General features: G+C 36.5%; 1 protein-coding gene and 1 pseudogene across 1 annotated transcript; both read left to right on the top strand.

The window, feature by feature from the left end:
- The first annotated feature begins 7,859 nt into the window (after positions 1 to 7,859).
- Positions 7,860 to 9,566, top strand: LOC147477139 (uncharacterized). Its single transcript, XM_086584453.1, has 2 exons — positions 7,860 to 8,415; positions 9,008 to 9,566. The coding sequence occupies exons 1-2, from the start codon at positions 7,873 to 7,875 to the stop codon at positions 9,311 to 9,313; spliced, it is 849 nt and encodes a 282-aa protein (XP_086440579.1). The 5' UTR covers positions 7,860 to 7,872; the 3' UTR covers positions 9,314 to 9,566.
- A 3,106-nt stretch (positions 9,567 to 12,672) lies between these two features.
- Positions 12,673 to 14,725, top strand: LOC147477138 (eukaryotic peptide chain release factor subunit 1-3 pseudogene; annotated as a pseudogene).
- The last annotated feature ends 7,999 nt before the right edge of the window (positions 14,726 to 22,724 follow it).

Raw genomic sequence — 22,724 nt, 5'->3', positions numbered from 1 at the left:
TGGGTTTTTAGACAATTGAACATAGTGATGTTTGAGATATTTATATTTCAAATATTCACTTTGTAATTGTTTAGAAATTTGGGGTGTGACAACGATGATGGAGAACACGACAAACAAAAGCAAAGGAAAACTACAGGCCCAATTGGATGTTGCAGGAGCACTCTCGTCCACCTACAGGAACAATTTCAGCTTTCTCTCCTACTGAGCGGGATGTGGTTGCAAATACATTATGCACTACTCAAAAAAATCGTGTTCTCCTTGAAACCCAAAGTTTGCTGAGCTCTGTCAATTGGGCCGAGTGTAAGGAAGGGGTAGAAGGGCAACTTCCGAAGAAAAAAGGAAGCAAGTTCTAGGGAAAAGATGTGGTTCCGACACCTCTTCCACCCAGGACTAGAAATATTCCAGCATGATATAAATGAATTAGATTTATCCACCGGATTTTGTTGGAAGCTAATTTATTTTGGTTTTGATTTTGTATTCAAAGTGGGAACTGAATCGAGCCCAGGCGGTGCTTAACCCCTATATTGTAACTTTATATCTATATCTTAATATTAAAGCTCCCACAAGGGGTATTTTTCGAGCTCTATTAAAATTCCACGTCATCTCCTATTAAAACGAGAATTTCTCTCTTATTTGAAAAACGGGAATTTCTCTTCTATTATAACGAGAATTCTTCTCCTATTAAAACAAATTCTAACACTTTTAATTAAAGCGGGAATCCTTCTCCTATTAAAATGAGAATTCTTCCCATATTGAAAATTAAGCGAAAATCCTATTAAAACATAATCTCTCTCCCAATTGAAAAAACGGGTTTTTAAAACTTAATTTAAAACAATTTGTTAGAAAATTAAAACGGGTTAGCGACTAAAACGGTAGTCCCAATTTTCTAAAAAAAATATAAATGTTTTCAAAAGAACCGGTGCGTATACACGGGCCTATAAGCTAGTTATTATTATTATAATATTCACAATTTTCCAGCAATTTTTTTTTATTCTCTCAGTGATCTCTTGATCACTTGGTAGAGACGACTTTAAGTAAGTCATAGTAAACACACCAAGCGCAAGTACCTTAAACGTTGCTCTGAACAAGTTTATTCTTTGCAGAGTTGCATGGTGAGTTTGAGTCTCCCTTTTTTCGGTTGGGGGGCCACTTACAGGCCGGTTGAATTTGGGCCTTGTACAAAATATGAAGGTGTACGAACATTCATATTCCTTTTGGAAGTAGGATAATATATTGGTGTTTTCTAGTTCTAATTAAATTCTGACAGAGTAATCTGTGTGTATATATATCTTTCAAGGGCTAAAAATTCTAGTTAAAAAAAAGAGCCGAACATGAAGCGGACTAAGTTACCAAAACAAAGAGAGCCGAACATGAAGCCGACTAAGTTACCAAAAAAAAAAGTGAAGCCGACTAAGAAGAGGAGAGCGCAATATTTAACTGTTGGATGGGCAAACTTGGATATCGATATTCTATTAATGATATTCAAAAGATTAGATCACAAGTCTTTGTTCAATTCCGCATATTTTGTTTGTCGAGCATGGCGCTCACTTTGTTGTGATTCCTTGTTTTGTAAGCAAGATCAAACTCTCAACCTGGTGTCACTAAAATATATATGTGGTTCGAATGAAAGATACGAAGGCCAAAAATTAATTAAATTGTTAGAGAACATATTGAACGGATTGCAAAACGAATGGGATTCAGTCACCAGGGTGGTTTTCCCTGCGCATCTTCATCTGTCGGACAGCCACCTTTTCCATATTGCAGAAAGGTTTGTTTTTCATTTATTTATATCAATTTTAGATTTCGAAATATCATTTTTTATGTCTCTCTTGTAATCTTTTTTCTGGCTAGGAGTACACATTGCATGGCCTTGTTGCCTAATCATCTCCAATATATGAGAGATGTAAACAGTATAAAGTGTAAATTTTACACCTCTATTGTCAAAAAACTGTTTTGAATGGGGTGTAAACTGTAGGTAATAGTTTCACAGTTAATAGAGGGAGTGAGGAATTCCCCATTCGGATATTAGTTGCTAAAACACTCAAGCGACACTTTAACCAACGTCCGAGCAAAAAAAAATTTGGACGTCCCTTTAAGTGGTGTGACAGTTTAAATTAAAGAGGGGCTTGACTTTAAGTATTGTCTGAGTTTAAAATCAAACTACTATGTAAATTCAAATTTTCATAAATTAAACTATTCTATAAAATTATATTTTCATATGTCAAACTACTATGTAAATTTAAATTTCCACATGAAAATCAGAAGTCGAGCTTGTCCGGATTTTAAAGTTGGTATGGTGCCAATAGCTAGTTCATTCCTGGAATTGAAAATATATTGTGTTTTAGAAAGGGGAAGTCACAGATCTGATAATAATTGTTACTCTGCATTCTTATATTTTCTAAGTAATCAATTCACAAATTCATGATGTTAGAGTTTTGATAAGTCTTAATAGGTAGGTCTTTGAGTGTTTGTGTCTTTGAAGTTGTTATTATAGGAAGTTATTTAGAAAACAAATATGTAGTTATGGGGATGTAAACATGCGGTGATGGTACATAACAAGGCTTAAGTCAAAATGGTATTTTTTCCTGGATTCGATTATTAAAGGTTGTCTGGTCCATATAGTAGTTTTACTCTGCAATCTTAAATTTTCATAGTAGTTTTACCCTACAATGTTAAAATTCACTCCGCAATATTAAATTTTCATAGTAGTTTTACTCTGCAATCTTACATTTTCATAGTACTTTTACTCTATTTTCTTAAATTTTACTCTGCAATCTTAACTTTGTATAGTAGTTTTACTCTGCAATCTTAAATTTTCATAGTAGTTTTACTATATAAATATAGATTTACATATATATGACTATGTAAAAAAACATTTACATTCTAGGGTGTGGGACAATTTTCATTACCAAAAATTACTATGTAAATGTAAGTTGTCATAAGTCAAGTTATTATATAAATGTAGATTTACATATATAATGACTATGTAAAAATACATTTACATATATTATGTTAGGTGTCAGGCTAATTTCAATCCCAAAAGTTACTATGTAAAAGTATCTTTACACAGTAATACAAAACCTCTTTTTACTAGTTGTTTTAAAAATCTCCAACTAAAAATCGTAACATATAAAATCCAATGTCAAACTATAAAATCCAACATCATAAAAAAAAAAAAAAAAAAAAAAAGTTCATCGACATCTCGTTTTTTATATACGAGCAACATCAAATAATAGATCAATGAATGCAAAATCATCAACATCTTATTTTTATATAAGAGCAACCATCAAAGAACAAATAATTGAATCGGTGCAGAGCATGTTGTAGGAGTGGAGCCCACTCTTGGGTTGCGGTGGTCATAGCAAGGGTGCTTGTTCTTCTTCCTACCTATTGCAGTACCCGTGCTCTGCTTCCGTTTCTTGTCTGGTCTCCCAACTCTTGCCGATCAGACATCATTTTTATAATTTTCCCACAGATCTTGTCAACTATTGCAGCGATAGGCAAGAGGCGTTCTAGCAGAATCCAAGAGTTGAAGCTTGCGGTGGCTATAACAACAATATTCACTTTTCACCCAACAGAAGCATGCCAAGGATTGAAGCTTCGAGTCTGATTCTATCACACTATGCTTCAAAGAACTAATAAAATGAAATGTCTAATGAATAAAGGAATAAAATCCGACCATTTTTCCCCTTAAAATCCATAATAATACAATTAGCGGCAAGACGAACACTAATTAGGATTTTGCAACAAATGACAGAAAAACACAATCCCTCAATTTCACTGCATTTACAAAAACAATGCCAAAACTATGCAAATCTAACTTTTCATAGTAATAACACCAAAACTGATGAATCGCTACGAAAATTTTACTTTTCATAACAAATTCAAAATCTAATAGAAATACATAAAACCAAATTAAAGCAAAGCGAAAACAATATCAAGATGTATTATGCTTCAAAAAACTAATAAAATGAAATGTCCAATGGATAAAGAAATAAAATCCGACCATTTTCCCCTTAAAATCCATAATTAGCCAAGATCTAACACTAATTAGGATTTTGCAACAAATGATGAGAAAAAACACAATCCCTCCATTTCAATTGCATTTACAAAAACAATGCCAAAAACCGATGAACACTATGCAAATCTAACTTTTCATAGTAATAACACCAAAACCGATGAATTACTACTTAAAATTTTACTTTTCATAACAAATTCAAAATCTAAAAGAAACACATAAAACCAAATTAAAGCAAAGTTTAAAACAATATCAAGATGTATAATTGCATAAAACTATAAAATCTGAAAAGAAACAAGAAGCATTAATTGAATAGAGTTCATAATCAAATTGAGAAAGCATCCAACACAAATTTGAAGACGATCGAGCTGAAAATATATACCAATTTCTTCAATCTCTCAGATGTAAGAATGATCATTTTACAATTCTTCAATGGCCAAACAATGAGAAATCGAAGTGGAAGCTTGTTTCTTCAATGGTGAAACAAGAACATCACAGTTTCGGTGTTCTTCATTTTTTTTTTTTTTTTGTAATCCTCGGTTCGTCAATCTTAAATCTCTATTTCCGTGAAAGGGTAGAAAATGAAACAATTTTGGTGAGGATATTAAAATTAGACCGAAATTTAATTACTTTTACAAAAAACAGAGATTATGTATAAACGGCTTAAAAGAAGAAGGGTTTAGTGGGTATTGACGATTTGAGGGTGGATTAGTGTAACGGGTTCAATGATCGAGGGAGGTGAGCCTCATTTCTTAGAAAAGAAACCTCAACAATTTTATATATATATATATATATATATATATATATATATATATATATATATATATTTTTTTTTTTTTTTTTTTGGTAAAGCCTCTTTAAATGAGATCAAGAACTCTTTGATGCTAGCGGATTCGAGCCCCAAACCTCCGGTATCATCACCCAAAGGTTTTAACGACTTTGCTAGTCGGCACCTAACCTCAACAAAATTTGTCCTAAATAATATTCAATAAGAGATCTCTTTTTTATTTGTCCTCAAAATTTGACGTATCTATCCCTCTCTTTCAATTTTTTTATACATGCCACAGGTTACCAAAGCTCCATGAAATATGCTTTCCTTGCACCACTAATATGATCACGGGAGTGGGATTCTCAAGGGCGATAAGATATTGGAGCGAGATAAAAACTCTGCACATAGGCCCAATACGATTTTCTGAATTCACTCATGTCATTCAAGAATTGGGGATTAACTGCCAGAATTTGGAAAAGTTGTGCATATATAATATGGATATGAATTTGGACGTTGAAGGTTGTAACACATTTACGCTAGATGAGTATACCTCTCTAGTAATAGCCAATAATCTCAGAAAATTGAAGACATTAGTTCTGGATGGCTGTCTGATATTCAGATTGGGTTTATTGAATATCATTACCGGTTGCAGGGATCTCCAAATTATCCTTTCAATATGCAAACTAGTGACCAAAGACCATCATAGACGTTTTATTATGAAACCAGGTTTTGCGTGTCTCTTAATAGAAAAGATTGTATCTGAATACAATGGTACTAATTGGTCCATATCACATAAAAAATAAGAGAAAGTTTAACAGTTTGATGTCCATGCTTGATCACTTGTGGAAGTTCGAAACGTATGGGATATTTCAAGGTTTTGTTGACTATCATAGCAGAATGCCGTCTGAGCACAAGGTATTATTAGAGAGAACGAGAGCCGATTGTCCATTCTTGGCACTAATGCTATAATCCATCCTAGAGTAGCAGCTGTTGGTTGGAAAGTGGAAACAAATGCAGAGTGAGAAACCTATGAGCATCCAGATATACTAATAATAAGCTTATGAGAGAACGGTTGAAGTTAGAATCAGTTAGTTGCTGCCAATGCAAACAGGACTGTGAGCACTTCTTCTTTAACTGCATTACAGCAAATCAGTCATATACGACATCTTAGCTAGTTGGCCGGTTCTATGATGATACGAAGCAGATTAGAAGCATCGAACGTATGATTCTTGCCTTTGCCAAGAACAGAAGCTCACTATCAAGGACTTGAGGAAAGCAGCAGCTGTCTAATGCTGGGTTACTTTATGGAAAGGAAGAAACAAGCAACCGTATGACAATAAAGATCCCAATTTTCGCAACATGGTGCACACTATATGGAAGGATCTCAAAAGGGCTCATGCTGAAACTAAGGGAACAGTGACAACAACCTGGAGGACCTGAACACAATGAATAAGCTTAGAATGGAAGCAAAAGCGCACAAGCTAGGAAGTCACCCAACATTCTGAAATGCGCGCTGTTGGACACTCCCGCCGACAGGGTTCGACCAAGCCAACAGAAACAGGGCCTCAGGAGGCAACCTGGGCAATGCAGGTTGGGGTGTTGCGTATATATAGAGGTGAAAATGGAGAAGTATTGGGTGCATATGTTGATCGATGTCTGGACGAGCAACTAATTATCAAACTGATGATGAATGCATATATGGCTATAGACTATAGTACATGTCATCGATAAAGCGCTACATAAAGGGTGGAAAGAACTTTAGGTGGAGTTGGATTCAAGAGCAGCTGCGAAGGCTTTAAAGCTGCTGACAAGGTGTACTGGAAGCCGCCTAGGATAGGCCTCGGTGTGGACATATACCACTCTTAAAGAGAATCTAAAAGTTAATAAACTGTATCTCCGCATCATATATATATATCTTAGCGTTACTGAGGTGGTCGGTGCAGAAAATATGAGATTTGATGAATTGCTTACAGATATCGAGGTTAGGGACTTGGTCTTCAAAGAACACAGAATTCCTTCACTTCCAAAGACTAACCATACCTGCAACAAGACCAGGCTTGGTTCATTTAACTAAATCTGCTTTAGGAGATGACCATATTCACAAACAGAAGGCGCCTGCCTGAAGGCGCTGGGCGTTCGATCTCGAGTTACAAACAAATTTTACTTGATCTGTCCAAAACAAACTCATGATTATTGTTCAAAACCTATCACTTATTAACAGAGTACGTGAAGGATATAAGTTTGCAACTTTATTTGGTTATCAAGTAATCTGCATGATCACATTCGTAAATTATGTTCTTGCTTAGCTGTAATTCAGATTCCGTTATTAACTTATAGCTAGGTTAGTTAGGGACAACAGATTATTTGTTATGTCAGTTAAACTATAACTTTAGTCTTTAAATACTTGTCAACATTAATTTCAGGAATATAAAATTTATTTCATTCTCATTCTCATTCTCTGAAATCTACCAAATATCAGTAACTATAACTTTTGTTATTTTTGTTAATGTAATTTCTACAAATTTAGGGACAATAAAAATTTTGACTGCAACAAATCGGTTATATTCACTTAACCGCTAACAACGCCCATCCATAAAAGGAGCCAATTTTTTGAATGCTTGCTACTCTGCCTTCATCAAGAAGCTCGTTTTCTTCTTCTTCTTCATCTTTCATCTTCAAGAAACTTGTCTTCTTCATCTTTCATCCTTCATCTTCAAGAAGCTCGTCTTCTTCTTCTTCTTCATCTTTCATCATCAAGAAGCTCGTCTTCTTCTTCTTCATCTTTCATCTTCAAGAACCTTGTCTTCTTGATCTTCTTCTCTTTCATTTTGTTTGCTCCTACAAACTCAATATCATGACAAACCTTCCTTCTTCAACAATTGCGATGAAGAAAGTCGCTAAGGATGCACTGTTCGCCCACAAGTGTGGAAACAACGCACGAGCTCTTTCTCTCATCAATGAATCTTTGTTAAAAAATGCCGAATTATATCGCATTAAAGCTGAAATTTATAAAGATTATGCGGATTCATCAAAGAATGCCAACGAGAAAACACAGCAACAAATGCTTGGTCTTGAAGCAGCAAGAATGGCTACTTCATTGTCGCCAAATTCACTAGCTTTCTGTCTTTGTCATGCGCAACTACTTTACAGTACTTTAGCTTGTAGTTCCAATGGGTATAAGAAGTTGGTTGATGAATGTCATAGAGGATGCGAAATTAAAGATCCAATTGATCCTGGTGAGGAAATCATTCAAGATGAGAGTATCAAGAAAATTTCGTGTCGTGAAGAAAGAATTGTTAGAACAAAGGAACGACTCTCTGACCTTGCTGCTAGATATAGCATTACTTCCGAAGCATCAAGTGCAAATGTGGATCTTCAACGTGAGGATGATAATACTATAAGAAGACAGATTTCACAATCTGAAACCATGTCAACGAAGCATAAGATCACTGAAGCTCAGTTTGAGGGTCAAATCAAGAAGGCAACAAAGACGAAAGATGAGCGAGGGATGGAGAATAAAGACCCTGTCAGTGCTGAGAGGCTGTTGCAATTACAGCAGGCTGAGACACCTCCACGCAATTCTGTGCCATCAGAAGTAAAACTCGATTCACCCCGGCAACTTGCATTGGTAATAACACCTCCTTATACTCGATCAATGTCTCGAGATTCAATATTAGATGCTAAATGTGGTTACGATGTTAAACATATAATAGTATCAATAATTTGATAAAAGATTTAAATGGTAAAAGATTTCCTGAACATTTTATCAGCACTTCATTCTTGGGTATGATATGACCGTATGAGGATTCGGGAAAGATTCAAATGGCCCATGTCGTGTTTGTCTGTCTGTAATTTTCTTTGAAGAATTACACACTTACGTTTTACACATTAAAACAGATATATAGCACAACAATTATGCTTGATTAGAGAATAGTTGTTCTACAGAAGTTATAGTTATTAGAATGGTCTATATCAGTTTTAGTCAAGTGTTTGGACTTTGGAGTAGGAGATAGTAAAGTGTTGTGGGCTATATAAATTATGGAGTATATCAGTGATGAGTGACATAATTTCTTATCTATATAATTTCTTAATGGGCTAGGTGTTGATAAATTAAACATTTATTCACTAATAGTGAGCCATTTGCGAACAGTAAAATGCATCTTAAGCATGTTATGGAATATAGTCACTTGCATTAGGTATCTAATTTTGTTTTACTGCAGATTCCTTATTTGACTGCATCTCCAGCGAGAAGGTATACCTATGAGATGGCTCAATGGGGAAAGCGCTCTCAAAGAACTGCCCGAGCTGCTCGTGTTCCTCAAGAGAACCCCCCTGAAGAAGCTGCTCCTGTTGCAGAAGAAGAAATTCCCCCTGAAGAAGCTGCTCTTGTTGCAGAAGAAGAAATTCCCCCTGAAGAAGCTGCTCTTCTTGAAACAAATCCAGATTTCTTGATAAACTTTTTCGCAAGCAGTCAAAGAACTCCTCGAGTAGAAGTCTTTGGAAGAGGGCGAGGAGCAGGACGTTAAGATTCACATGTGGGAAGGGAAAAGGCTTATGCACCATATGTAAATTTAGTACTTGGGTGTACAATGTTTGCTAGCTTCATAGATACTCCTCTCTTGTTTGCTGAACCTATCATCCTGTAAAGTCTCAATCAATTCTGTTATGTTTATGTACCATATTCAAACTCTCTGTTTATGTAACAAATTCAAATGCTGAGATCTATTGGGATTTAGAATACTGGTGCTGGTGTTTCCCAGTTCAAATCAAATACTGATTTGAGTACGTTCCTTTTTTTTTTTTTTTTTTTTTTTGCATATATTTCTTGTTGTTGTTGAATGCCATGTCTGCTGCCATAGAATCATTAAATCAGAGTCACTATATACTTAACACACAAGTTTGGCGGTATTCAATATTCGAAAATAGGAGTCTTCTTTCAAAATGTGATTTTCCTCTCGTTCACTTATTTTGTACATATTACAGGGTACCAAAGCTCCACAAAATATGCTTTATTTTTTTTTTTGCACACAGATAAGGATATATTATTGATATAGTAGAAAGAATATTGCAGAGGCTTGTTGTTACATGATTCTTAGAACAAAAACTACTATAGCTAATTTCTAATCAAATCTATAGTATGTCCGGAATGGACTTTCTATAGCTGGGACAAACGGTGGGCTAGTAGTTCAATTCTCCAAAGACAGTCTCCTAAGTTCAAGAGAGCACTCTTTTTAGCCGCTGCATCTTCCCCAAAGTTAGCTTCTCTCAATGTGTGAGTGTTCCACCATTGTTCCATCTGTGAAGTTGCTCTCATCCATCTTGCTTTTAGGTGCCAAGGGAGAGTCTTTCCTTTAACTGCCAGAATCACTGCCATTGAGTCACTCTCTATCCACATGTTCCTCCGTCCCTTATCAACTGCCATTTCTAATGCAAGTACCATGGCTGTACATTCTGCCTCGAAGTTTGTTACTACTCCCAGTCCATGCACAAGTACTCCCAAAAGCTCGGCTTTGTAGTCCCTGAAGATCACTCCTGCACCTCCTATTCCTCGATTTCCAATGGCCGAGCCATCGGTGTTAGCTTTAACTAGGTATCTGTCAGGAGGTACCCAGGAGACTTCTCTGATTCTATTTGCTGGTTTGGCTCTTCCTTTTATATTCAACAGAGTTAGAAATGCCAAGTCATCGACTGTGTTGAACATTGTACCGGTTGCCAGAATAAAATATGCTTTCCTTGCACCACCAATATGATCACAGGAATTGGATTCTCAAGGGCGATCAGGTATTGGAACGACATAAGAGCTCTGCACATAGGACAGATATGCTTTTCTAAATTCGCTCATGTTATTCAAGAATTGGGGATAAACTGCAAGAATTTGGAAAGGTTATGCATTTACAATATGGATATGAATTTGGACGTAAAACGTTGTAATACATTTGCACTAGATGAGTATATATGCCTCTCTAGTAATAACTAGTAATCTCAGAAAATTGAAGATATTAGTTCTTGATTACTGTCTGATATTCAAGTTGGGCTTGAAGAATGTCATTGATTGGGGATTGCAGTGATCTCCAAATTGTCCTTCCAAATTGTATGCTAGTGACAATAGACCATCATGGACGTCTTACTATGAGACCAGGTATTTTAATGACGAAGATCGCCTTCAGAATACAATGCCATTAGTTGGTTCATATCTCATAAAGACCAGAAGTTGGAGCTTGGCAGCTTATTGTCGTTGCGTGATCAACTATGGCAGTTCGAAAGGTATGGAATATTTGACTCCTTTGTCGAATAATATAATACCATAGCAGATTTCCATCTGAGCATAAAATATTAAGAAGTATGAGAGCCGATTATCATACTTGCCCATAATGATGCTAACCGGAGCAAGCCACAAACTACACCCTTCTCCTGGAGCACTAGTGATCAGAAGTTCTTCAAGCTGGAAAAGGACATAACGGATTATTACCTTTGTTTTGGACTTTGGTCCTCCTGGCAGTGGAAAAGCACCCCTAGTGGATTCATGGCGGAACAATTTGGACTATTTTCGCATCAGCACAGGCCAGGTTCTAAGAGCAGAGTTGGAATCGGGATCCAAATATAGTAACATGACCGAAGGCAAGATGGCTAGTGGAGTACTTTTACCTTAGGATTTTATTGTTAATAGTCTTTAGTTCTTACTTCTTAGGCCATTATGTTCATTTGTAATTTATCTTTTCAATCAATGAGAATACAATGTAATACAGAAAAGCAGTATGGAAAATTTGGGAATTGATGGTTTCCATTTGGAATTTGGAATGTTTAGCGGAGGTAGCAAAGGAATCTTTTTCGAATAAAGATGGATGAAGACATAATTATGAGCCCATAACGAGGAGAACTGAGGATCTAAGAATCTTAAAGGCAAACTTCACTAGAACACTAAATTAGGGAAATGATTGTGCTTATGCGTTTTTCAATCTTTTTCAGTTTGGTCCCCCGTTATATTTCCTTCCAAAACTCCGTCCAATGTAATTATTTACATCTCTCTCTTAACCATCTCAAGGTTTGTACCTCAAATTGGCTCGATTAAATTCAAAATCGATTTCCATTTTACATTCTTTTCAATTGATTCTATAATCTTAAAAGTAAAATTGAAGCAAATTTCAAACCGTAACTAAGCCAATTTGATATGCAAACCTCGAGATGATGAAAAGAGATGAGGTGACCTATGAAAACTTGCGAACATAACGATTTTTGGCGTTCTTTTTATATTTTGGGCTAATTTCGAAATCCGTTACACCACATCAGCATTCCGTTAAAACGGAATAGTATGGGACAAAATTGAAAATTATCAAAAATTGCACAGCCAAATTCGTGAGAAATTTTGTTTGGATATCAAATTGGAAAAATAAAAAAATATTATCTCTAGTGTAGAATATTATCTTGTGTAAAATAAAAAAATTCTGTTACCGGTTCAATTTCTTCTTTTCAGTTTAATTTGATTGATACGGCTTTCTAGTGTAGAATATTATCTTGTGCTATGTGAGTTACTTAGACATATAGTTTTTCTTTTGAATATTTTTCTCTCCTATGTTTGAATGAAAAACCTATCTATATGCTTTGATGCATCTGTAGTTTTATAAAATTTTAAACAAATATATGGGTTGTGGTCCATGGTTCAATATGTGGAAGAAAAAGATATCTGTAAATCTTAATGTCTAGCTTGTACTGATATTCATTGTTTCGGGTGAATCATCTTTTTGAGTGCGTGTTGATGCTTGCCTGCTTGGAGTGCTTGGTGAGCCTTAGGAGCCTTTTGGGTTTTTTTTTTTCTAATTATATATAAAGGTGAAGGCTTTAAGGAAATAGAAATTCATTCAGACTATTGAAGGGTTTCATACTAGCTATCGAATCAGATAATTAGACCCATCAGAGTATATGTTTGCCAAGTGCAATCATTTGTGATGTCTGATCAGGATTGATGACCAGGACCATCAGTTTTGAACTGTACAATACCACTAAATTAGGAATCATCTCTCCAGTCACATATTTTGAAAAATACAACGGCCTCCCTTAATTAAGAAATAGGAGTAATTATAGGCACTACATCTCTAATCAAAGAACCTGATCTTTTCACTGAAGTATTGTATGTTGAAGCTGGTAGTGTCATCATTAGATGATTGCCTGCAGTACGTGATTATAGCTCATGGTTTAAACTTAAAAGCAAATGTACAATCCATGTTTGGTGGATTACTTTTCTCCCTGTGCATTTTACTGAGCCTCTCACGATGTCAGATGATCACGAAACTGACAAGAAGATTGAGATATGGAAGATCAAGAGATTGATCAAATCCCTGGAAGCTGCCAGAGGAAAGGGTACTAGCATGGTTTCTCTTATAATGCCTCCCCGTCATCAGATAGCTGGAGTCACTAAGATGCTGGCCAATGAATTTACTACTGCTTCAAACATCAAAAGTAGGGTTAATCGTCAATCTGTGTTGGGTGCCATTACATCAGCTCAGCAGAGGCTGAAGCTTTACAGCAAGGTTCCTACTAATGGTTTGGTTCTATACACCGGAACCATTGTGAATGATGATGGTAAGGAGAAAAAGGTTACAGTTGACTTTGAGCCTTTCAAGCCCATTAATGCATCACTATACCTCTGTGGTAACAAATTCCACACAAAGGCTCTAAATTGACTATTGGAATCTGACGATAAATTTGGCTTCATAGTCATGGACGGAAATGGAACTCTTTTTGGGACCTTAAGTGGCAACACTCGTGAAGTTCTCCATAAGTTTACTGTTGATCTTCCCAAGAAATATGGAAGAGGAGGCCAGTCTGCTAAGAAGTTTGATAGGCTACTGGTGGAGAAGCGTCACAACTATGTGAGGAAGACAGCTGAGCTTGCGAGACAGTTGTACATCAATGCTTCCACTAACCAGCCCAATGTTTTGGGGTTGATTCTTGCTGGATCTGCGGACTTTAAGACTGAATTAAGCCAATCTGATATATTTGATTCCCGTCTCCAAGCTAAGATACGGAAAGTTGTTGATATTTCTTGTGGAGGTGGGAAAGGTTTCAATCAGGCCATCGAGCTTTCCGCTGAGATGTTGTCCACTGTGAAGTTTGTGCAAGAGATGCCTCTAATTGGGAAGTTCTTTGAGGAGACGAGGCAGATAACTGGTAAATATGTTTCTGGCATTGATAATAGTTTGAAAGCGCTGGAAATGGGTATATACTCGAGATACTTATTGACTGGGATAACCTTGATATCAATCGGTACTTGCTAAAGAACAACGTTACAGGTGAAACGGTCATTAAACACTTTAACAAAGAGCAAGAAGCAAATCAGAGCAACTTCCATGATTCTGCTACTTCTTCCGACTTCGAAATTCAGGATAAGACTTCTCTTCTCGATTGGTTTGCGAATGACTTCCGGAAGTTTGGCTGCAGTCTTGAGTTTGTCACCAATAAATCACGTTCTGAGTTTTGCAGAGGGTTTGGTGGAATTGGGGGCATCCTGCGTTACCAGGTTGATATGCGGTCGTTTGATGAGCTGTCTGGAGACTCTGAACATTAATCTACCAGTGCAAAGTTTTCTATGTGGCGGCGCAGGAGGGGAGGGAAGAAGCCTGCACTGGTGACGCACAGAGCCATTCTGCTGCTCTGCCCCAGGTGGGGAGGTATACTTTTCTACAAAACCAGGTTGATCCTAACCGAAAGTATTTATTAGGGTTGAGTATTTTGTGAAGTTACAGAAAAAGTAAAACACTTGTCCTAGCGATGGCTAGTAACTGATAGTAGTTTTGCAAGATACTGTCTCTAGCTATAGGGTGACGACTTTGTATTATATGCTGACATTACTCAATGCATTTAATTTGAAGCTAGGGTGCTTTGATCTTGGTCTTGTTGGTCTTGCATTCTGCTTACACGAATACAGGGGCCTCTTTGTTGTGTTTATATTCCTCTGAGTCGTTTGCCTTGTGATCTAACAAATATCCTGTGAATTTACGTACTAAAAATATATATGTCGGCCAGGCCATAAGCTCAATTTTCAATGCCTATCTAAGCAGCCATTAATCAAACTAGCATATGTGCACGCCTTCTGGCGTCAAATTGAATCAGCTATAGAAATAGATATTCTAAAATTTTGTCCTATAAAAACATGTTAAAGGACGAATTTAAATGAGACTCGAAACCATATAGGTTCAAAATAACTTGAATTGAGGACATTAATAAGATTGAACCAGCGACCTTAAGTTGTCAAATACCAAGGTTAATTTGGAGCAAGGTAATCAATTTTCAAGGGTTAATGGTTAAGCTGGCCTGGAAAGGTTGTATAGATTTTGTCTTCAGCCATTGCGCTTACGCTTATGTGGAGGTTTGATTGCATATCGAACTTTAAAGAAAAAACGACTAAAAAGGGTATCAAACTTGACACGTTTTGACAGTTTGTGGATCAATTGATGTATCAAAGTAATCAAACTATCAGTTAACCTTTCAATTCTACCTTGGAATTTTATGACACAGCTGTGCACATCAATCTTTCAAGCCCTGGCCACTCGTGTTGTTCAATTGCCTCATGTTACCGACCAAAAAGAAAATGAACACCTGTTAAAAAGGATACCAATTTCCGGGGAACGAATGTAAATTTTGGAAACAACAGGTCTCTTATTTTTTTTATTCCCGCCCCACGGTGTAGGGCGGTGATGGTGCACCTCGAATAATCCTGGGCACAAAACAATGTGTCTTTAAACTTTAAAGTAGTACTTTCCCTAACATAGAACTATTGAGATCGTGTGGCCCTTTGTAAATATTCCAAGTGTTTTACTTTTACATAAAAATCACTTCTAAGACATTTGCAAAACCCATAATAATTACAATAAACCAGAAATCTATAATAACACATCACAATAAGTCCATAATGCTATTAGGAAGGGGAAAACAGGTTCTCGGAACTACCGGTAGAAAGGTTGTTGACCGAAGAATCTTTACACTTCTTTATGTTAGAACTGTTGAGAACGCATATGAATTCAATCAAAAGTTTGGATATTAAAAGTTCACCGACCGACGAGAATTCTTGGACCGCTTTGCCAAGCATGCATTTTCGTGTCCTAGAGAACCATTACTTGCTTGAAAACCCAGGGACACTTTAAACCGGTATGCAAGGGAAGGCCTCTTACAAAAATCAAAAGCACTTCGAAGTTCTAATAGTGCTTATGTTGATCCCTACGGGGATCATTTTGACAAAGAAAGCAGCAATTGGCATGCCTAAAACCCAATGAAAATACTAAAGAACCATCGCAACAAAGTGATGAGTCTTTGGTATGTTGGACCATCTTTGATTGTCAAAGACGACTTTTCAATGTAAAGTGGTATCGATTCTTGATAATCGATACCTCTCTTGTGCTCTGTAATTCTTTTTTTCCACATTTCATTGTAAGAAGGTCCGATCTAGAATTAACAATTGTACCTCTAGGATTGCTAAAGTTCCCATGGAAATAATTTTGATCGACCATATGGGCTGATTTCTAATTTCGTGGAAAATGGGCTTACTCTACGAATATCTTATTATGTCAATAGCCAAACAAACCATTGGCTAAAAGGATATAGGAACTTATCAGCCGAAAGTACTTTCCGGAGCTCCTCGATCAATTGGTCCCGGCTTGATGGCTCTACCGCATTAGAATCCGTAAGATAATTGCAATGGTTCATAGAGATGAGAAAAAGATCTTGATCTACAACACAAAACCTAAGCTAGCTATTCTTTACCTTGCTTAGAAGGGCACCGAGACTTTGAGGTAGAGCTTCGTAAATCCAAAGTGGATTCACCTTGACAACCGAAGCAATACCTTTTGGACCCACGGCTCCGCAAGTATTCTCGCATAATTTGTGGGATCATCCCTCCGGTGAAAAAATCTGCATCATTTTAACCACGATCATCTTCAACTTCGTGGATTTTGACGCGAAGGAACCATTTCTTGATCAAGTCCTTCGCTGATCTATAAGACAATTCATCACCAACTGCATTTCTAACAATCTTGACCAATGACTCTTCTGAAAGTCTCCGGTTTAATCTTTTGTAGAAGAAAGATCGTGAATCTTTCCAGTCAACAACTTCTCTGATTACTCCTTTAGCGGCCATCCCGAGAGAAGTATCATGTAACTTTCGGCAAATCGTAGCAATCGAGTGTATACCGGCAAGAGCTGCTTCTCACGGGATCGTATCTGCTCTTGCATAGCATCCTGAAGTCTTACTTTCAAATTGATTAAATGTTGATCAAGCCTGCCCATGCACTCTAGTAGCTCCTTCTTCCGGAATTTAATCTCGATCATTCCTTACGGTTCAAGAACATTTCCCTTCGCGATCCCTTTCAAAGATACATCTCAATGTGGTGCGGATTGATCTTCTTCATCCACAACAACCCATGCACCTCCCGCAGCTCTCCCATCATAGGAATGTACACAAAGACAGCCGCTTATAAGTTCGGAGGTTCTCGACAATGGTTGATCCGGCTGAAGAATACCTTCAAAAGTCTCGGTTTAATCCCACTCTTGCACCACCTTTATTAATCAACCACAAACCAAACAAAAAATTCAAATCGAGGCGTGGGTTTAGTTTTAGTTTTTACAGCTCAATCCAAAACACACCCACATCATCAAGTAGAAGATCAAAAATATTACCTTGCAGATTCTTGGGTCCCATTAGGCTGAATTGTTTTCTTTGAAGTATTCATCTTTTTAAACTATCCTAATACAACAACAACAAAGAAAGGGGCAAAAAAAAAAAAAAAATCGGGTTTCTTGAAGATGTTTGTTCAAATACCTCAAGAACATATATTGACAAAAGTCACAAAACCACAAACCTTGGATTTCACGAAAGATAATCAAGAACAAATATCTCGAAGTCGGATAAAGCCTTTCGATAATCCGTGCACGCAATAGGACCAAATCCGATGGAAGGTAAAACCATAAGATTATTACTCAATTATGAAAGAACCGTGACGGCTTGGCTTGAATTTGAGTGAAGAGTTGGAGACACCCGGTGCAAGTAACACGGCTATAGTCACTTGCAAGTACCGGCTATAGTCACTTACCGTTTGGGGCTGAATTGTAGTAGCATACCTACCACACAGGAAGTGTAGCCTCCACTTCACACTGCAAAAATCGATTCCAAATCCACATAATTTTAGGTTGTCCTAAAACCGATCTTTTAACAAAAGAAAGCAGAATCGGGCAAGCAGTTTTATCCCCTGTCAAGGCCCCTCGTCTACGAGGTCAGATCTTACACCTCGTAGCTAGCTTCTACCCATCAATGGTCAAGGTACTCCTTCCATCTCCTTTTTCTTCTTTTGATTATTTGATAAAAGAAAAATGCATGAAGTTTTTCAATCCATGTAGTAGTCCATTATAGACACTAATAATCTGATCTCATTGCTAGATACATAATCTTATCTCATTGCTAGATATGTTAATAATCTGATCGCATTTCAATACTTCACCAAGATGGCCATTGGATTAGTACCCAAAACCTAATGATAGCATTGCTATGTTCAAACATTTAATCTTAATACTTCTACCAATGGGATTGATTATGTTCAAACATTTAATCTTAATACTTCTACCAGGTATGAAAACTCAAATTTAAGTGACTTTATCTTATTAAGCCCAAATGACATTGTTCTGTGCTTTTGGTCAATGCTGATGCCACAACCAAGGAACTTAACAAAGGTATAGCAAGAGTCAACCAAAAGGTGAAGCTAATAAAATCAATGACAAATGGCGAACCTTTAAGTAACGTCTGTGTAAAACAGAAGCACTTAAAATGCAGTGCTTCTCTATAGCAATTCTTTCTTGTAAAGAACCTCTGCCAGGTTCAAGTACTGCACAAAACAAAATTTGATACTTTTGACCCGACCCTCTGAAGGAGGAAAGAAGTGTGTATAATTAGCAATAGCAATAAGTTTGACAAGTCAGAATTCAGACAAAAATGGGATGAAAAAAATGCATGAACATGAATTGTACCTTCAAATTCAAAGGTTATATGCACGCGATGTTAAACATGCATAGTGCACATCCTCTGGGCGTCAAATTGAACCGGTCTTAGTTTAGAATGACATCAATATATGTTACACACAAAAAGTATAACAGTGCACAATTAATTAAATTACATTAGTAAAACAGAGTAATTAAGTTAAAAGTACCAACATATAAAGCTTGTTTTTCTAAATGTTTCACTTGAATAACTCTAACATGCACACCATCAGCTCCAATTTTCATATTGTTATCTTTCGAGCAATGAACTTCAACAATTTGAACCTCCGGGAAAAAAAGTGTTTGCTCCCAACAAATGTAGTAACTCCATTGCTATCACCTGTTATCTCACTGTATAGAAGACATCAATCTATAACTTGAGTTCCATCAGTGATTTTTTGCCAGTGAATTTGAATGTAGAGTATCAAAATTAGAAATCTCTACAATTTAAAACTAAATATCAAATGACAAACACATTAATATGCTCAAAAACTTTTGATTGTGAATCACTATGCATGAAGAATTATTGTTTTCAAAATGCAATACTCGGTAACCTGATAAAGTTTTCGGACCACTGGAAAATATCCAGCTAGAGTGTTCACTTTGAATAACACAAATGAATCAAGGAGCTGACTGTTGGCAACGCCTAAGTATTTTTTGTTCAAGGCCTACAACACATAACACCCTTAGAAACCTGGAGAAAGAAACAATGAAAGCATTTGATACCCCTCGAACTAAACTTACTATCGACATGTAAGATTTCAAGCAAATATTTTGAACTGTTGATTAGAATAACCGGTCGATTTGAACTCTTATTTATTTGGGTTTGTTGGGTTTTAGATGCAAACAAACCATCGTTCATTGTTGGGTTTCTTTTCAACTTCCTGGTTTGGTTAGTTGATGAAAACTGCCCAAATGTCACCTCATAAGCTAACATATATATTAGGGTTCTCTAACTTATGGGAGTATCATTAAATGGAACACGGCCCAAAACTTCGGATTGATAAGACATAAACAGTTTCCTCGCCAAATCATGGTGATGCAATAAGCTATGTTTCCCGTAAGTGTGATGTCTAGACCATAAGCGGCTCCATAGAGGCAACCCCGACCGCCCACATCGATCTTTGTCTAAGGATGGCAGTGTAATTTTAAAGAATATTTGGTAGCACAATAGATAACTCCAAAACACAAACCTAGTATGACCTATGCCAAGGATGGCCGCCAAGGTACCTAAAAAAGAGATTATATTATCTTGAAGCAATATCACTATGTCCGCCTTGTCCAAGCTCGCCCTCATTCAGGAGTTCAAAAGGTAAAAGAAGGAATCAATCCTTTCAACCTATTTCTCAAACCTGGAAAAATCATTCATAATAGTGACTTTAGTGTAAAGGGAGACCATACAATTTTATTTTGATAGCTTTAATTTAGGTAAACACCAAATATGCAGAAGCATCATCTGATTACCAGTTTTTCATCTTTAGATGCTACTGCTAAATATGTCAAACAATCTAGATCAGTTCTGATAGAGCACCTATTTAAAGATTATTTTGTTTTATTAAGCTGTTTTTTCACTTCCTTAAAACATTAGATAAATAGGGTGAATTTAATTAGTTCAAGTTATAGGCCGCAACTTGATCAAGTTATGATTATATAGCCCCATTGTCGTGGGCAGTTGCATGCAGAGATGGGACACCAACTCTACACATGGTAAGAAACGTTTGAATTTTTTTGTATTTTAACCAGCTGAAACTATCGCTGAATAAAATCAATACGCAAGCATGCGTTGAGCCCTTGGCATTTGCTGGGCTGACAGACTTGTTAATCCGGACACGTCCAACAATATTTACATAAACCGCATGTGACAATCAAGCATCACATCTTCCGTGTTGTTAGAGTATATAAAATAAAGAGAAACAGAGGGATATAGAGGTAAGACGATTATAACACTTTTAATCCCCACAGAACACGTAAAAGCATATAATTATCCCCTTGGTAAAACATTGATACCTTTTGATCAGAGAATTCAAGTCGATTTAGGAAGGAAATGCAATGGAAGATTGAAAGTGGCAGGAGCTCTCACAAGAAGAAACAGTTTTGTTGGGCCTACACGAAAATTAAATATTAACCAAGAAGAGTAGTATGCTTGTAACTTCAATGTAGTAGAAATCAGGTAGCCGTGCTAATAACTTGCCTGCAGATAGGAAACAGATCCCCGACCGTCGAGACAAATGCTTTCGGATAGCCCTGAGCACATAATAACATCAAATTTTAGACAGAGAATAATTAGAGTTACTCTCCTAGCAACCAAAAATCTAATAGTAGAAAGAACCTTCCGTGAAAGAGTCTCGCAGACTTTGCTTTTATTGTAGTCAATTGTATGATCTGCAATGAAGCTTCAATGTGAGAATAACATGTTGACTGAAGGAATTATGTGCTTCACCAGATTCTTCTTGTAAAATATTAGTAGGGTAGCGTGGTCTAAAATTTGCTTTCCACCTGAAATTCTGAATACGCATACTTCCAAGGACCTCAAGGTACAGAAAATGCACCAATCCTTCAAAGAGTAACTGACAAACAGTTAAAGTCATCCTAACTGGCTCATTCATGAATCATGACAATGCATTATGGCTCCCTACAACATAATGAAGTTTTAGTGGGATTGGGAAACTACTCCCCACCAAAATTATTCGATACTTACAAAGAAATCAACAACACAGGAGAATCAACCTATTTAAAACCAGATTTATCAATACCTAATTCTAATTACAAATTTTCATTCAATAACCTATTATATACAGATTCTACTATGTTGTTGATTTCACTTTTCATCCCATCAGTTGATCTAATCACTCCCCACAACGCATCAGATATTTGGCCCGTCACTGTGTTTCTGTAAATAACATCACAGAATGGTTAAATCCTAAACATCATTATGTCCAATCATATAAGAGAAACATGAAGTCCTACAACAAACAACTGGCTTAGCAAACACCAAGAACTTATTATGTACTTCTGGATGTAGTAAATACCAGGAAACAAAGGCTATATGCCTATATTCCCATTGTGAGCCTACCCAATCTCTTCGTGAATGGCATCGAAAGTTGTCTAGGTTTCAAATTCTCAACTCTTTCACGATTAAGTGCTGCCAATTGCCTCACTTTCAAGACAATATTATTCCGTAGTTCGGCTAAAATACATAACATCAACCAACTTTACCAATGTAACGAAATTCCATCACATAAAATTAATAATAATTGAATTAAACCATAAGAAAGGGGTGGGGTAAAGAAGATACGTTTTCTTTGAGCTTTTGAATGATTTTGAGGCGTGGTTTATCGAAATCCCGTCATCTTTAAGTTTTGCAAGAAACTCCTCCGCTTATTCTTACCTCACCACCATCTTTGTCCATTCTTTCTTGATGACTTCTCCCCTTCGGACTTCAACTTTTAAACTATAAGAGCTCAAGCCCAAATACGATGTGGAAAAAAAATCTTACTGCTCTGGTTATTGCTTCGACGTCTGCCATTTTCTGAGTGAATGGGAACACACACTTTGGAAGACAAAAATATAGTTTGCAATAGAATGAGAGTAGTAGTTGAAAAAAAATTTATGCCAAACAGAAGAGATGGGAGAGAAGGGATAAATAGGATCAGAAAGGAGGGAAGTTGAAAGAACTTCAATATTAATGGTAGTTAAGTGGGTATTAATGGTATTTAAGTGGGTATTAATGGCAAGGCAACACCGCGCATTACATGTCAATATATGGATTTGGTTTTGCCCTGAATTGACATAAAACTCCTTTGTGCGTGTGTTGTAATTGAAGGGTATAAATAGAAATAAAAATTAAATGAATGAAATAGTTCTTTTAAAGACATTGAATAATATTTTTTTGTATTTAATTAGGGGTATTAGGTGGTAGAA

Source organism: Coptis chinensis, chromosome 9, assembly GCF_015680905.1.
Source record: "Coptis chinensis isolate HL-2020 chromosome 9, ASM1568090v1, whole genome shotgun sequence".
Lineage (NCBI taxonomy): Eukaryota > Viridiplantae > Streptophyta > Magnoliopsida > Ranunculales > Ranunculaceae > Coptis > Coptis chinensis.
The sequence above is the reverse complement of the archived record's forward strand: the minus strand, read 5'-3'. Positions and strand labels throughout refer to the sequence as shown.

What these genes read in the sequence shown, in the direction of transcription:
- LOC147477139 (XM_086584453.1), top strand. Translation starts at nt 7,873, where the DNA reads ATGGCTACTTCATTGTCGCCAAATTCACTAGCTTTCTGTCTTTGTCAT. An exon ending in CACCCCGGCAACTTGCATTG is followed by an intron (nt 8,416 to 9,007) that starts GTAATAACACCT and finishes GTTTTACTGCAG; the next exon opens with ATTCCTTATTTGACTGCATC.